At 46.2% G+C, this 17341-nt stretch overlaps 1 protein-coding gene across 2 annotated transcripts in view; it reads right to left on the bottom strand.

The window, feature by feature from the left end:
- The window catches only part of Mboat2 (membrane bound O-acyltransferase domain containing 2), a 122276-nt gene extending 110954 nt beyond the window's left edge, over nt 1–11322 (bottom strand). The window contains exon 1 of one of the 2 annotated variants that reach the window (XM_032907528.1): nt 11126–11322. In XM_032907528.1, the coding sequence (XP_032763419.1) occupies nt 11126–11200 (75 nt within the window). In that variant the 5' untranslated portion in view covers nt 11201–11322. The remainder of the gene's footprint in view (nt 1–11125) is intronic. The other variant, XM_032907527.1, reaches the window with a different exon arrangement.
- Between the last annotated feature and the right edge of the window lie 6019 nt (nt 11323–17341).

The following is a 17341-nucleotide window of genomic DNA, read 5'->3' as shown; positions in this document are numbered from 1 at the left end:
CCCGTGCCACCTGTCTAACCAGGGCAAACTGACCTGGCGCTACCTTTCTCCTCCATTTTACAAGCCAACTCCCCTGCCAAGCATTTACCAAGTCTGGAGTAATGGACACAGTAAGAACTAGAACTCTAATATGTCCATCACTCTCTAGAGGTTCAGGCTTTCCACAAATACAAAAAGGAGGAGAAGAAGCCAAGGGCAGTTTTCTGGCACTGCTCCACGATGGCTTTTCTTTGTTGAAATGTCTGTAACATCTTTTAGTTCTGATATTCCAAGTAGGAGTTTTGGGTTTTTTTTTTTTTTCTAAAGAACTCAAATATCTCCTACCGATGTCATACTCTTAAAAATAAGTAAATAGCACGTACACGACACTTCGCAGTTCTGCGTGGTAAAACTCAGCACCATCGGCAAACGCCTTTGTGGAACTTGTGATTTCTCCACTAGTGTATGCTTCTTGTATCTTATAAAGAAACTGAGTCTTCGGAAATGAATCCTCACCCCCCAATACATACCAAAATCTTAGCAGACACACTGCTCGACAATACTCAACACCCTGTTCTCTAATGTGTATGAATATATCACCATCTTCCAAGGCTGAAGCCCAAGGCTGTGATGCCAAATTTGTATGCAGCTTCAGAGTATTCTCCAAGAACAAAAGAAGACAGAAGTAGCTGGTATTACCCCGGGACTGCAATGCCAGCCCCCAGGATTGTCATTTTCTACTAAGGAGCCCTCCACTATCTCCAGAGGTACTAAGTGTCCCTTCCCTCCCCTCACACACCAAAATCTCTGTCACTTCTATTCTGGGGATGCGGCTAAAACGAACAGCTGTGTCAGACTTAGTATTTAAAAAGGCATGCCACCACCCGACTGTGAAGCAGCCTGTGGATTAAACTTAAACGCCAAAGCCTGAAGAGTTATCACGTGACCAAAACACTCTGGCCCCAAATCAATATACATCCAAGGAAAACTGAAATACCAACAACAGCTTGTAAGGCATTCAAGGCCTTTCCAAATAGTAATTGATTTCTCACTAGCCACACTTTTTTTCTAAATGCCTTATTCCGTAGATAGTTTTGACAACAATTAAAAAGCATAAATACCTAGATCTACAAAATGGATAAAAATAATAATAGCATAAAATGTCAGCCCTTCATTTTAGTAGGATATTAACTTTCAAGATGAAACCCGAGAAGTAGCCATTTCAGCCAAACGCAATTTAACTGGAAACGTTCTGGGGTTGACTCAGGGTTCAATTTATGAAACAATGAACTATGAGGGCTGCTCCCCAATACTGCTACAAGTCACCAGAGGTCCTGCTGGCCCTGCTTTAGTTTTAATCCGCTTTGCCAAAGTTCCTAAGCCTTGGAATACAGTAGCACACTTCAGAGTGGACATATAAACTGTAACAGAAACTCATAATTCCAAGTAGTCATTTAGCTAAATCTGATCTAGATACATTGTTGGGACTTAAAATGGGAGAACATAAAATTATTATCCAAAATTTTAAAATCATACTTCCATTGAAAATCCAAATTCCCAGGCTTCCCTTTGAAAAGGCAGCTTTGGCACCAAGCCAACATTCCTCTGAGGCAGCCATTAGCAGAAGTGGGGAGGGGTGTCCTGTTCCAGCTGCACATGAAGCTTTCCAGACAGCAGGCCATGCGTGCCTCAGGAAAGCGGGTGTACCGGCAGCTGCACTCCTTGTCTGCCCTCCAGGCACCTGAGGTAGGAGTGGATAGTGGGATGAACCATTACATCTAACCTCTTGACCTGGTCATCTTACGGGGATACCAATCACTAACCACGACCCCCAGAATTTGCCCTACTTCTGGTGTCAAGAAATCTTCTATCCCTGGTTAACATCTAGAACTTCACCATAGGCAAACATTTATCCTGAAACTTAAGTGTTGAGTTAGTTGTGTTCTACCTAATCACTACTGAGCAATGGCAGACATGTAGTTCTGAAACTAATGTCAGGACAAGGAGAGTTGGCCACGGTGTGTGTTAAATCCAGTGGGCAGCTGTTGAATGGCTGAAGAGAACTACCCTCAAGCCCCAAGGAAACCAGTTAGTCCTAGTCCGTTCCTTTGGGATGATCTAAAAGCATCTTCCAATGCCTCACCAGCTGCTAGCCACACTACGCTTGCTCTAAACAGGATGGGATGGCAAAAAACGAGTGTTGTAGAGGACCTGGACATTACCCCCAAAGGAGTCCATTTAGAGGGTCTTGCTTTATACAGGCAAGGGACACTAGAAGTGGCAGTAGTCTGATCCTTACAAAGACAAACGTGCAATCTGAAGGTCTCTTTTGTCTCAATTCCTAGATTAACATGTTACTAAAGCTTCTCTTCCCAAGCAGTATGATCCTTTAGCTGAGAACACTGACAGAACTGTAGTCATTCTCGGCTCCTTTTGTAATCACTCATCTTCAATGTTTGCCTGTCTTCAACCCTTAGTCCCTACTGGAAGGAAATCTAACAGTCGGTCAAAGGGACTTATGCCCACTAACAGAGATCTTCTGAGCTGCCCCTCAAGAATCCTGACCACTGAGACAGTGTCCAGGCCTCACACCAACACTAAGAGACAGAGAGCAGCTTCCCACCAGGAAAGTGGAGCTACCCTTGGGGAGGGCAGAGAGCTACTGTGGTTGATTACTGGGAAGGCCCTGGACACAATCAGTAAGACCTCAGCCTGTGCCCTAGTGGGGACCCATGGGACTCTTCCTCTCCCCGTCCATCACTTCCTCAGGGTTGCGGTGTTGTGAGTGCAACAGTCACTACATGGGCTGGCATCCCCCACGCCTGGCATGCTGCCTGGCATACACTTATCTAAAGGATGGCTGAAAAAGTTCTGAAGAATCCGAAGGTGACAGTGAAGTCATAGACAAAATCTGGCCTCCCTAGCCCCTTGAAAGAGAGCCTGCAAAGTTAATATGCCCGTGCCCATCCATGCTCTGGGCTTTGCTTGCTTATATCTACGATACCCACCCACTCTTACTAGATGCAACCTACTGTGTGCCTCTATATTACTGACAATGAAAACTGACCCAGACATGGTGGCAAAAGCCTTTAATCCCAACATTCAGACAGCACAGGCAGTCAGATCTTTATGACTTTGAGGCCAACCAGGTCTTGAGTTCCAGAACAGTCAAGGCTACACAGTGAGACTCTGTCTTAAGTGGGAGGAGGGGTAGCCAGGCCTTTGTGGCACAAGCCTCTAATTCTAGCCCTCCGGAGGCAAAGGCTGGGTGGGTCTTTGAGTTCAAGGCCAGCCTTATCTACAGAATGAGTTCAAGGACAGCCAAGGCTACACAAAGAAATCATGTCTCAAAGAAAAAAGAAAAGGGAACACTAAAGCTTACACAGACAGGCAGCTTGTCAAGTGCATAGTTAGGCGACAGTCTAAAGCCTCCATCACACTAGGTCCACACTCCCTCCAGGAAAGGAGGGTGCTGAGCCGGAGACAACAGGTTCTGTCCTTAGGGAATACATAGTGTCACAAGGAATACACCAAGTTAAATGCTACAGGTGCCACCGGAACAGATTCTAGGACATACATAAGGTTAGTTACAAACGCTGAGAACCCTGGATAACAAGGGCGCTGAAGACCCCTAGATCAGAAGAACCCCTCTGCAATGGTTTGCATATGCTCAGCCCAGGGAGTGGCACTATTTGGATTTGTGGCCTTGTTGGAGGAGGTGTGTCACTGTGGGCATGGGCTTTAAGACCCTCACCCTAGCTGCCTAGAGGCCAGTCTCCCACTAGTAGCCTTCAGATGAAGATGTAGAACTCTCAGCTCCTTCTGCACCATGCCTGCCTGGATGCTGCCATGTTCCCACCTTGATGATAATGGACTGAACTTGTAAGTCAGCCCCAATTAAATGTCCTGTATAAGACTTGCCTTGGTCATGGTGTCTGTTCATAGCAGTAAAACACTAACTAAGACAGCCTCTAAAGCCTGCTTCCTAGAGTCAGAAGGAAGCCACCTTTGATGAGAACCAGAGGAACGGGGCCAGGAGCCTGGCAAGGCAGACCCAGACCTGGAGGACACAGAATGGAGATGATAGGAATCCGGAACAGCGCCAGAGCTGAGAGGCAGACGGAACAACAGCTGTCTTTCTTCTCTGGGCACTTTCTGCGGCACTGGCCTCATTACAGAGGGGCTACATAGAACATGAAAGACAGCTCTCTAAAAGGGGTCCATGTTACCAGCAGGAATGTTCACAGCCTACTGACGAAGCATCATGTACTTTAAGTATGTATGTATCACCAACACAGACATAGTACACATACATACAAGGGGCCTAAAAGAAAAGCAATGACACAAGGCATCCTCAGGAAGATACAGGCTTTAGACAAACACTAAAATGGTTTGCCAGACCCTAAAAGGATACAGGGAATTTGGGGCAGGAAAAAAAAAAAAAAAAGATTTCATTAGAGCAAAGAGTTAAAAAGAAAAACGTAAGTGTACTGTGGAGTCGACTGAAGTTTACACAGTTGAACTAGGACTTGCACATCGGGTGAGGATTGAATTCATTCACAACACCCTGCTCTGAATCCAGCTGGAGGGCACACAGGAGATGTGGAGAGCAAGGCCTCCAATAGCCATTCTCCAGAGGTAGTAGGCCTGACCTTAGGTCAGTGTTTCCCAGAGCACGAAGGGAGAACAAATGGAGTATGTCCTCTCCCAAGGCCTCGAGGAAGATCAGTAGGCCCAAACCTCACATTCAGGAAGGACACCAGATCTAAACTTCTAGCACTTTCTACATATGAAGCTGTGCATACAGCTATGAGAAAGTGGGGCAGGACTGACCACAAGAAGATACACATTCTATTCAGCCGGAAAAAAACTGTTCCATGTCAGGGTCACGTGGCCTAGAATGCACTATGAATCTTTTTTTTTCATATTCCTGGGATTACCGGTCATTAAACTGCATTGTGTATTGGAAACTATGCATTGCTTTGTTAAAGACTTTAAAAATATTCCACATTTTTTTTTTGTTCTGGGGATCAAACCCCACAGCCTGTTACATGCTAGGGTAGCCCTCTACCATTAGGTCACACCCTAAGCTCTTCTTGTTTTTTTTTTTTAATTTAATTGTTTGTCAGTGTGGGCATGTGCACATGTATACAGGAGCCTGTAGAGTCCAAAAGAGGATGCTGGATTCCCTGGAGCTGGAGTTAGGAAGGCTTTGAGTCACCAGTGCAGGAGCCAGCTCAGGTCCCCTGAAACAGTATGTACTCAGCCACTAAGTCACCTCTCCAGCCCCATAGGCCGTATTCTTATAACCTTTTAGTAACAGAAAGTACCTGAAATATTTGACCCAGATCTCTACCTCTGATGGGGATGGGGAATTTTGGGGGTAGGGGAGGCTGTCAAAATACACATTCCTTGGCCCGCATTCCCAGGACTGGGAAGAACCAGGCATCACCTATTTTTTCCAACAGTCCCAAGTGATTTTGACACAAAAGGTCTCAGTCGCATTGTAGAACAAACTGCAGTGGCAACATGAAAGCTGTGACAGTTTAAACCAGCAAGTGACAGGTGAGTACTGCACTTCCCCAAGTTTGCCGGTGGATTTGTCTTTTAGTGTCAGAGACAGGGCCCGAGGACAATGCTTCTTAAGAGTGAGTAGGCCGTAGGAAGATGAAAAGTGTCAACTACTCTCCCCATAAGGAGAAAAGGAGACCAAGGGTGTGAGGCCACCCGGTCGGAGCTCCTCCTCCTGTGTCCTGGGATGAGAAGCAGCACCACAGCAGGGCTGGGTGGTACCCACACATCCCTCTGGCTCCACTCTCGGCTCTGTCCTGTGTCCCCAGGGCATCACCCACCCTCTGCAGCAGACCCCAGCAGAGACCCAAAGATGGGAGGAAAGGGAGAGGTGCAGCCGCCATCCCTCGCACTCACTCTAGCTGAGCCCTTCAGCTAGAGACCTCAACTCTTCTTTCCTCCGTGCCAAGCACCCCTGTTCCTCGACCACCCTCCTCCTGGGGTGCTGCCTCTCCCTTCCTCTTGCCCCTGCACACACAGGGCAACTGATCTGGGAACCATGCTGCTTCCCACACGCCCACCACCTCTTTCTAAGCACGTAAGTCTCTCTGGTTTCCTAGTTCAATCTGTCTCCTACCAGAGCCCAATGGACGCGTGCAACAGCAGGCAGAACGCACGTGTCAGAAGCCTGCCTAATCTATAATGTTCCTGGGGTTCCAATACGGAATCGGTCTTTTAGATGAGATCAGCAAGGGGCCCGTATGTAGGTGCGCTGGGATGGGATGGGATGTGAAGCGGTGATGAGAGGGACGTGTCCTCGGACACCTATGAATTAACAACTCTAATCTCTAGATCTCCTGAACCGAAATTCTAACACATATGAGCTTCTCCATGTCTAAAAAGTGACTAAGAGAGGGCTTCATTCACTCCTCAACAGCACAAATGATCTCTCTTCTGAGGCTCGCAGATGTGCCCTGTTTTGAAAGAAACACTACAAAATGATCCTGGCAGAAACCCCCACCTGTTAAACTGGACTGCAAGTGAAAGCTGTGTGTGAGTTATTTTTGAGTACTTCAAGTCAGCCACACCCCGACCTAATAAACAGAGCCTAGAATTGTGTGCACCTAGAGAGGCAGGGCCGTCAGAAGGGACATTATCAACTCACAAAGAACTCTGAAGCAATAAGGAGGCAGCAAAACACTTTTAACTCCAATTTAATCCTACTTCAGTCACTGTGTAGATGAAAAAAAAAAAAAAAAACTTGACAAGAGCTTCCTAGTTTCCTTCCCTAAGAAAGTCCTGAAGGCTAAGAATGCAATTCTGAAAATAAAAATATAAAATATAAGTGTTCTGTAATCAAGGAGAAATTGTGCACCAAACGGGAGCCAGGCTGTTGTACTGACTCTGTGTTTCATGATAATCTATGAGTGCATAGCGCTTATTAACTCTGACTTTACAGAGGAGGGAAAGCTGGACTTAAGAAATCCCAGGAGAGCCCAGTAGGGTGGCACCTTTGATCAGGAGGCAGAAGCAGGTGGCTCTCTGTGAGTTCCAGGACAGCCAGGACTACAGAGAGGGAGGCATGAGAACGAATGAGCAAACATAGTAACTGCCCAAGAGCAAGCAGTGGGCAGAGCAGGACCCCCACCCTGCTCAGGGAACTACTGTCACAGAGTGGTGCTTCCTGTTAATGAAGACCGGACAGGAGGATCCACAGAACATAAACCTTCTCCTTAGCTTTACGTTAAACTTTAGCAGCTCCAAGTCTTTACTACTGAAGCTGCCTCAAATTATGAGTCCACTTTTCTCTCTTCAGTTGTCTATGTGAGAGGGGAAGGACACTCAAGAGAAAAGTCAATAAATAAACTGACCAAACAGGAACAAAGATTTCTTTTTTTTTTCCGAAGCTGAGGATCGAACCCAGGGCCTTGCACTTGCTAGGCAAGCGCTCTACCACTGAGCTAAATCCCCAACCCCAGAACAAAGATTTCTTAAGCTTTCCCATTTCTTTCTCTGTTACACACATGAGTGTGTGTACACATGCCTACATATACACACATACATACACATACACACATAAACATACACAAGCATATAAGCATATACATACAAACACACACATATACATATACACATGCATATTTACATTCATACGTGTATAATACACACACACACACACACACACACACACACACACACAGGTTGGGTTCCCTATCCCAACCCACGATCACCAGCACACCAATATTTGGAACTCTGCACAGTTCTTATCTCTTCTCACCTTCACTGCCAAAAGGTTCAGTTCTAAAACAAAGACGCATACAAAGTAGTCCTCCCACATTACAACTACAAAATACACTGACGGTCTATGCAAAGACTTAAAAGCACGCCCATGGGCACACATACATGTGAACTAAAGAGTTCAGGTTTGAATTCTGACTTCCAGAGGTGTAAGGATCCTATGGAATGATGTAGAATACATGCGAACATTTCCCAAACTCTCAAGTATTGGGCATCATAGTTACTATTGGACTTCGCAGGCTTGGTAATGTCTAATCTTTCTTCCCTGCCCATTTCTTTTTCCTTCCTTCAAACCTTTCAAAACACCAGCATGAGTCCCTGCCTCATGTCTTCTCCCTGTCCCAAGAGTTTGGCACATAACCCATAAAACAATGACTCCTATACCAAGAGGGTGTCCCATGGCTCGTCTCTAACTGGTCTTCGCTGGTTCCTATACTGGCTAGTTACCACAGTTTCATGGTAGTAATTACAGCATCATAGGAAGTAAGTGGGGAGGGGGGCATAACTAGAAAGCAATCTCATGATAACTCAGAGTAAGGCAAAGCAAATGCAGTAGACGGTATAAGATTTTATATATATATATATCCATCGTGACGTTTTTCCTTGGTTTCATTTTGGTACTTGCCCTGGAATCTAAAATCCCACATCAGCAACTTACAAAGCACAAAGCCCCGTGATGTGAAGACACCTGATCTCTCCTGGGACTCACACAATTGCTCCTTACGCACAACTGCTCCTCAGAATGGTTCCCCTCTCAAACACACCCTCCACACATTCCTTTCTTCAGAAGTCCAGGATCACACTAGAAATAATGCCATTTGGAAAGCTTAGAGAGGAAAACATCAGGGGCCAGGCACTTCCTATCTTAAAAGGATCTTGTACCCTCCCAGATACCATTATTTCATGCTTTAATTTAAATTTAAGGACTACAGAACACCACTTCAGCTACCTCAAGGTCACTCTGGAACTCTTACTAAAGATAAAGGTTCAGAAGCCTAAGGCAAGATCTTCTGTTCCTTTGCCTTTGCCTGACAACACATTTTTTTCCTCCTGCTACTTCAGCAGCAAGGGCATCGGGTTCTAAGTGTGCCAAGCCAACACAATAGTAAAAAGTTCACATTTTATTACTTCCTAAAACAGCTGCTTTTACAATTTCCTAATTTCTCTAAGCACTGTAAATTGGCACACACACACACACACACACACACCAAATGAACACATAGCAAGTTATAATTTCTCACTTCCTGGCTTGTCTTTTTTCTTTCCTATGGAAATTACATTATTTAACTACAGCCAAGTCTTAGGCTTTCTTTCAACATGGATTCAACTGGTCACGTGTTATAAAACGTCTCTGATTGGCTTAATTCTAAAATGTCTGTCTAACTTTTATAAATGTTAATTACTCCAAGAGCATCATTATGAAGATTCTTTGGTATTTCACAGAAATAATCATTGCTATGAAAAGTACAGGTTGTGTGGATTAACCCAATATTCTTAAGAGTGGCTTACCACACAGAGCAAACAACTGCATTACACGAATGGCCACGTAAACTCGCTGTTCCACAAGCTTCAAGAGGACCCCAGCAGATGAAGATTAGGTAAGACCCTGAGACAAAACCTCTGGCTGATAAAGAAAAGGCAGTCTTAACTCAGGTCACCTTCCCTTGTTCTCCTGTTCACTTCAGTTCCACAAAGAACTTTCTCTGGATTGCTGAGATGTTTAGAGGAACTTACTGATGTTAGATTACTTTTAAAAGTTATGATCCTTTATATAATTTTAAAAGTATTGGCATAATAGGGCTATGACAGAGAGAATACACAATCATCTGTCCTACCAAAAGAATGAAAAGGTATAAGCCTCTCTCTCTCTCTCTCTCTCTCTCTCTCTCTCTCTCTCTCTCTCTCTCTCCTTCACATTAGCAAGAAAATGTTTTCAACAGATCCTGCCCTGCATGCACCGGTAGGCTGGCAACAACCTGTAATAGGTCAGAAATGTAACACACCTAGAGGGCATGTGTCACAATTCCATTTAGGAAATGGTGAGACTCCTCCACAGGGCAGAGAGTATCCAAAGCCTTTGATTATCATCAACTTAATAAACAAAGACTCATTCAGTGAATGAAAGGAATCACTCCACTTGGAGCACTCTAATAATCTATTAGCATGACACACACCACAACCGCTGTTGAAGCTGTGTGAAGAACAGGTATTTCACTGTTAATCGAAAGTTATGAGTGAAACGGAGGAAAGAAATAGACCTGAACACTGGGCAGAACTGTTTAACCCTCCTTTGAGGGTGTCTTTTATTTTAAACAGTGAAGCACAAAGCATCGAGCACAGTGTTAAGCTCAGATGTCACCTCCAGCTTAAGTCCAGAGAGGAATTCCGTGCTCTAAATTAAAACCTTAAGACATCACTAGCAGCTAGTCAAGCTGAGGACACTGAGCCCGTATCCTTTGGAAAGTGCAAACACCTCCAGATCAGAAATAATGTTAAGCAGAATTTCCAAAGTCAATTACCTTCAGCCCTGGGGCTAGACCAACTATCTAATCATACCTCACCAACAACTTTCCCAGACCTTTCTCAGGGACATACTTCCAAAGTTCCTTTGCTCAAAAAAAATGGCGCTGCTTTCTCCATCCCAATGCTGTTTATTTCTCAGTAATCCTGAGGCCCTTTAAACAATCAAATTCGACTGGCCTCATTTAAATGCCAGCCTTCCCTAGTGTCAAATGCTTCTCTGAGGCTAGGGTGAGGGGGCAGGATGGCTGCTCCTATCCACAGCTGCAACTTTTTCACCAGAAATCCTGGCACTATGAACTCAGGTTGACTTCTCTTCATAACCTGTCTTCCCCCAAACTGTTGCCTCTCCGTCTGTTGAGCCATACTTCAATGCAAACTGTTCCCAAGTGCAGGACAGCTTAAGCGTCATTCATCCACACCACGTCTTGGGCACTCGGCACCCAGACCACCCTCAATCTCCCGGAGCCCATAACCCGCAACAGTCCCAGGGTCCACCGGTCCGAGGACTCCCAGGTCTGACGCCGGGTGTCCCGGCAGCGACAGCATGCACACGCGCACGTCTGTCTAGCCCTCCCCGGCGGGCTGTCGCCGAGCCTCCGCCCGCGCCCACCCCCGCCCGGGCGGCGATGGGAGGCTGGGTGGGCACAGAGGCACCAGCCGGAGCGACAGCCGAGGGGGACAAGGCCAGCCGCGCGCCCCCGCCCCGCCGGGCGCCGGGCACAGCGGCCCCGGCCCCAGCCCCCACCCTGCTCCCGCCCGGGTGGCACCGCGGCCAGCAGAGGCGGCCAGGGCACGACGCCCCGGACGCCGGTACCTGATCGATGGGCAGCTGCACAGCGTTGCTGAGGGGCTGCAGCAGGGTGGAGCCCGTGGTGCTGGTGGTGGCCATGGCCGGGCCTCAGCGCTGCGCCCGCCCGCTCCGGCCAGTCGCCGCTCGCTCGCTCTGTGCCGAGCAACGCCGAGGATGGGGATGCAGCGGCGCGCCCGCCCCTCGGCCGCCCGCGGTCGGAGCAGCCGTGCGGGGAGGGGCAGTAGGCGGGGCCTCTTGACCCCGCCCACCGCGAGGCGCCCCGCCCACCCAACCGCGCGGCCTCCTCACGCCGCCCGGCCGCCCGATTTCCAGCAGCTTCCAGCGCCCCCTCCCCACCTCGCGCACTCGCGCGCCAGACAGCCCTGCGATCCAATGGCGTCGCGGCGCCCCGACTCCCGCAGCCAATCAGAGGACGTTGGCCTCACCGCGCCCCTCCTCCGTGCTGAGGACCAGGGCGAGGGGCTGAGGCTCGACCGCGGCTGTCGCCCGAGGGCGACCGAGAGTCAAGCTCGCTGGTGGGGGCGTGTGAGGGCGGCTTTGCCTCCGCCTCTGCTCACTTCCTTTCTCAGGAATGGTGGGCGCCGTCCCCACCCCTCACTGGCAGTGACGGTGGACAACAAAGGGGCTCGGGGTGGCGGCCAGACAAAGAGGGGGACTTGGAGGGTTGCAGCGCCGGGGGAAGTTGGGAACAAAGCTAGGGGGCTGGGAGCTACAGGGAGACGCACTACAAGAAACCAAAAGCAGAAAGTGCCTTTGTCTCCCGTGCTGCCCAAACTTGCGGAAATCCGGGTGGTCCTGTCTCACCCGCCGCCCACCTGGGCCTGATCGGTCACGCTGGGACGATGCCCTCACCGCGCAACCAGCCGAGAGGGAAACAGGTCGGACCTGGGCAGCGCCCGAGGGAAAGCCTGGGTAGCCAGCGGCCAGCATTTAAAGGCCCCGCCTCCTCAAAGGAAAGGCTGCTGGTAAGCATCCCTTCTTGCCCGACGAGCATCTCTGCCAGATGTAAATTCTGCTGTGTCCACACCTTCCAATCCTGGAGGGCAGTTAGTGTGTCGGCCCTCCAAATGTGATGTCTTACCCTTTAAACAAGCCATGGGAACACCTGGAAAATGCCAGCCGTCGTCCTCTCAAAATCCAAGCATTTGGAATTGGGAGGTAGAAATAACTTAATATTTAAGGGAGGGTTTAAATGTGCTGCAAACACTGCTTTTAAAGGTAGACTTATTTGAGTCCCCCAACAGCCATCTGAGGCAGGTATTGTAACCACCCTCAATCTAGCAAGGAAATTGAATTTCAGAAAAATTACGTAACTTAACCAAGCGCAAAATAACAGTGGGGGTGGGGATCCAACTAACTTAACCCCAGTTCTGATCTCTTAAAGACCCTCTTCACTCTCAGGCTTAACACCCACTACAGAATAGCCATCAACTACTAGGTACACCACTTCCTCAAGGACCACTCTAGAGTCTTCAGTAGGAAGAGCACAAATAGTGCTTCAGGAAACCTGGCTGTGGACCCAGCTGTCTCTGAAAAGGGCCGATTGAATTTAGTTGGGATAGTACCTTCCTGCCTAATATTCTCTGGTTGGACAACTGAGCCCTCCTAGTAAGGTAGTTTTTTAGTTCACAGTAGATAGAAGATGGGAAGGAGGGGGAGGGATGAGGTCTTTGACTCTTAATATTGTGTTCCAATTAGCTGCGACCAATTAAAAATCAAACCTGTCCAATAAGCTACTTGCTAAAATAACCCCAAGTCTGGACTTCTCTATTAATATAACCTTGGAGGGAGGACCGCTTTCTCTCTGTCTGTCTCTCTGTGTCTCTGTCTCTGTCTCTCTCTCTCTCTCTCCTCCCCCCCCTCCACTTTAGGGAAGTGTAAAGGAAGTATACAGGTGGCTGAACATACAAACTGAAGGGGAAAATACCATTTTAAAACCTTAAAAAGTGGGTGTTAGAAACATATTGCAACCTAAAGTAGGCAGCATAAGATACAATCCTAGAACAAATCCTGTCTACCAAAGGAACTATTGGACGCTAAATTATCTTTTATTTAGACTCCTTTAATTGAGACCTGACTCCGGTTTTAACCTGTCAGCCCTGGCCCTAAGGAAAGCAGGCAAAAGTAATGGTGAGAAGTCAGAAGAGGACTGCAATCAAAGTGCTACTTTGGGATGATGAATATGGAATTAAGCATTTCAACAAATCTTCCGGTATCGATGCTCACTTTAAATAGAGGGGAAAGTGGGGCAGTGAACAAGAGGTATGCATAACTAAACATACATGCACTCTGGTTAACCATTATCTCAGTTCTAGTCCTGCAAAATGGCCCTAGATTAGTCCTTATTGCTTGGTAGGACAATCAGGTGACTTTAGGGTCCTGACAGGCAGACACTTTTTAGGAGGTCTGGAACAAGACATTGTAAAAGTTGACAATTTATTGTGCCTTCATCCTTGAGTGGAAATGAAAGAATTGTTGCCACTTTAGATATTCTCTGGTATTAGCATACTTACCTGTAGCTGACCCCAAGTAAAGGAGCCAGATACAACGTGAAGGGAACGGCGCCAGGCTTCCCTCCTGCCTCCAGCTTCCTTGTGAGCCAAGAGAGGAATAAGCACTTTTTAGTAGAAACTTTTAGGTACCTGTTATAACTTTATGAAATTATTTATTTTAATATCTAGAATCGGAAAGATTTGAGCCATCTGAGAAATTTTATGTCAGAGTATAGGTCAAATATCTTGGCCTATTTAGTAACAGCTTAGATTTTAGAGTCAACAGATCTAGTTTTTGTTGGGTTTTCGTGTTTTGTTTTATTTTCTGTCTCCATTTACTAGACAGCTTTGGAACCTTTATTCACCTTAGTTTCCTTATATAAGAAAAGAAGTAATAATACTGTGTATGAAAAGGTTACGACTGTTTGCTACATTGTAACATTTGAAAACTACCACATTAATCAGAATCCTCCAGAGAAACAGACCAAACGGAATGCATAGAAAGAAACAGAAGAAGGTATAAGGAACTGCCTTGAGATGATGAAGACGTAGAAGCCTTCTACAAAGCAGTCAGGAGCACTTGAGGTCTATAGCTCCAGTCCAAATTCAAAGGCCTATGGGCCAGAGGAGCTCTGAGGTATGGACCTCAGCATCCGAAAGACAGCTGCACCGGTGTTGACAGGATTCCTGATACGGACGCCCCAGCTTAAGCACGTTTTCCTTCCTCTACCTTTGAGGTTTCTTTCAGTTCAATCGTGATGCCCACCCACACTGAAGAAGGCAGTTTTCTTTCCACAGTCTACCAATTCAAAAGCTAATCTTTCCTATAAACATCCTTACAGACACGTTCAGAAATACTATTTTACTGTCTATCCAGTCCTCCATCAACCCAGTCAGGTTGATGTATTGAATTAACCATTCAGGAAATTTAATGTAATTCTAAAAATGAAAAATGTTTCTCTCCTATGAAAATATTGCATCTAGATTTAACTGGTTTTCAGTGTATACATAGTATATACATGTATTAAAATATCATGTGGTATACTGTAAATATAGACATTTTGTCAACTACCCCTTAAATTCTAAAATACTCCATCTCTAGGTTTTTAATGAGGAAACAGACTGTTGAGTTAACAACCAGTGATGAGAATGTAAGTTGGATGGAGGCTTCCCCACTAGGATCTGCTAATTTGACTAGGAGCCTTCAGATGAGAAAGAACTGAATGAGTTATATGTGATTCTTCATTGTCCTGCCTCAGATAACCAACCTATGAGAGCAGTCCCCATGTCCCTAACTCTTAGAAGCATTTATTGAATATTCACTGTGTTCAAGGAACTGTGTGGATGCTGTAAAACATACATGGTGCTAACCATCAAAAGACAAAATCATCATGTGTATGAGACCGTAAAGTAATACAAAGCACCAGGACAGGTCAGTTTTTAATGTAAAAAAAAAAAAAAACACAATACCCTTTCTAGAAAACACAGAGGCTGAGTTGGTAGTCAAAAGATCTGAAAATTCTTCCTAAATATCACAGCAAAGAGCTGTGAACTCTAGAAGTTCACTCACCTTCTCTTATGCCCCAAGCCTCCCATCGTTAACTGTAAACAATGCTAGGTGTCCTCCTTTACAATAGTAAAGAGTGACCGTGAGCTCGGAAGTAATAATAGGCTGGGTTTTTAAAGATATTAGTATTGTTCTAATTCTAAAAATAATCTCAAGTGGTAAAGAGGCCTTAAGATAGAAATCACGTCTTGAGGGTTGGGGATTTGGCTCAGTGGTAGGCGCTTGCCTAGGAAGCGCAAGGTCCTGGGTGCGACCCCCAGCCCCCGAAAAAAAAAAAAAAAAAAAAAGAAATCACGTCTTCAACTAGTGTTACCAACTTGAGCCAAAGCCTAAGTGCCAAGCAGCGTTTATGGGTGACAAGTGACAGGGTAGCAGTGTTCTCGTCCGGCTCCCTTGCCCTTGCCTCTGAAAATGGAAATGGCTATGATAATTAAAGATCACTACAATAAAACGTTCCCTTCTCAACTTATTTTTAACTTTGAATAAACCATTCAGAAGAAATGAATAATCTGCCAAGCTGCTTGTGTTGTATAAAAATGGTGTGTGTCATGAAATTAGAGCTCTTGGGCAATTAGCTTGCCTATTTTATACCCTTTATTTCCTGGAATCACTTCCGAGTTGAAGGCCATTGAACTACACACATAATAAGGTTGGCTAAGTGGCTGGCACCCTTTAGCACCCACAGAGTAAGCTTAACCGGCGAACGCTAACCTCTAAGACCTACGATGCTGCAGTTATGAAATAACAAGGGAGCCTGAACAAGAGGTGTCTCATGCAGCAAAGGTTCTGGCTGTCCAGACTCGGCTGCTTAGGGGACCCCAACAGTGAACACAACACTTAGTACCTTCAGTCTCATTGCCTCCTTATTGAGCAAACTAGAGTGATTTCCCCTCCTCCTCTGCAATCGTGTGAGTCCCAAGAATTTCTGGGGCTTTCTCTGCCTCTATGAATCTAATTTTAACCTAGGTTTATTTCGCTGAAAGATACAGTCAAAACTATTTTTTCTTGAGGAAAGGGCAGAGCTTTGCAGTTGTTCCATGGGTTTCAGAGCCACTTCTAATTTTCTGTTTCTCTAGTCAACCTTTCTTCTCTGAAATGTGCATTCAAATACCTATTTGAAATCTGTATCTGAGGGAATCATGCCTGCATGTGTGTCTCTTCACCAGTTGTGTGCCTGAAGAGGCCAGAAGAGGATGGCATTGGATCCCTCTGAACTGAAATTAGAGTTGTAAGCCACCATATGAGTGCTAGGAATTGAACCCAGATCCTGGAAGAGTGGCTATTGCTCTGAATCATTGAATCATCTCTCCAGCTCCTGGGCCGTTTCACTTTTATGTGAATGAGTTGAATCTCTTTTAAAATAATGCCTCGATCTGAGCATAGTGGCTTACACAGTGACTGTGACCCCAGCACTGGGGAGGCTGCCACAGGATTGTTACGAATTAGCAGCCAGCCTGAGCTACAATGTGACTTCCAGGTCAACTTGGGCTATGTTGTGAGACCTTGTCTCAAAAATCAATCAATTAATCAAACACTGCCCTTTCTTGATGGAAAGATGCAGTTTGTAAGCCCTGGCCTTTAGGTATTGAAACAATTCTCTTCTGTTTCCACAAGTTTGCATAATGATATTCACATCTAAATTACAAACCACCTTCACTGTAAAGCTTTAGATTCGCCCCAGGTTGTGACATAATCACCACACATTACCACCTGCGGCATCTATTGCATTAGTAAGAATGCCTTACTTTTCTCAGTTCTGCCTAATGTTTCTGTTCATTTCTGCTTATTTGGGTTTTAAGGCATTCCCTCCCTGAAATGTATTGACATATCACTGCTGTGCTAAACAGTCTGGCCTGTCTGCTAAGGGGGAGGGTCCACTATCCCCTCTCATGGTTGCCACACCTCTCATGTCCATAATAACCCCAGAAGCCTGTGACTGAGCGGATCTGCCCTTCTGTAGGGGAACGTGTTGAACAGCACATCTTCCTGTAAGCGTCTCCAACCCTTCTGTCGCTGGCGTTGGATTTGGTTCCATGACTTAACAACACCAATACCAGTGAAGACTTAGGAGCAGGAACCCTCTCTACTGTGTAACCATAACGTCTATGGTTACACCTAACCCAGTTCCCTTGCCAAGGACTCACTCTCCAGGCATGTGGC

Source organism: Rattus rattus, chromosome 7, assembly GCF_011064425.1.
Source record: "Rattus rattus isolate New Zealand chromosome 7, Rrattus_CSIRO_v1, whole genome shotgun sequence".
In the NCBI taxonomy this organism is placed as follows: domain Eukaryota; kingdom Metazoa; phylum Chordata; class Mammalia; order Rodentia; family Muridae; genus Rattus; species Rattus rattus.
Note: the sequence above shows the minus strand (reverse complement) of the source record. Positions and strands in the feature narration are given on the sequence as shown.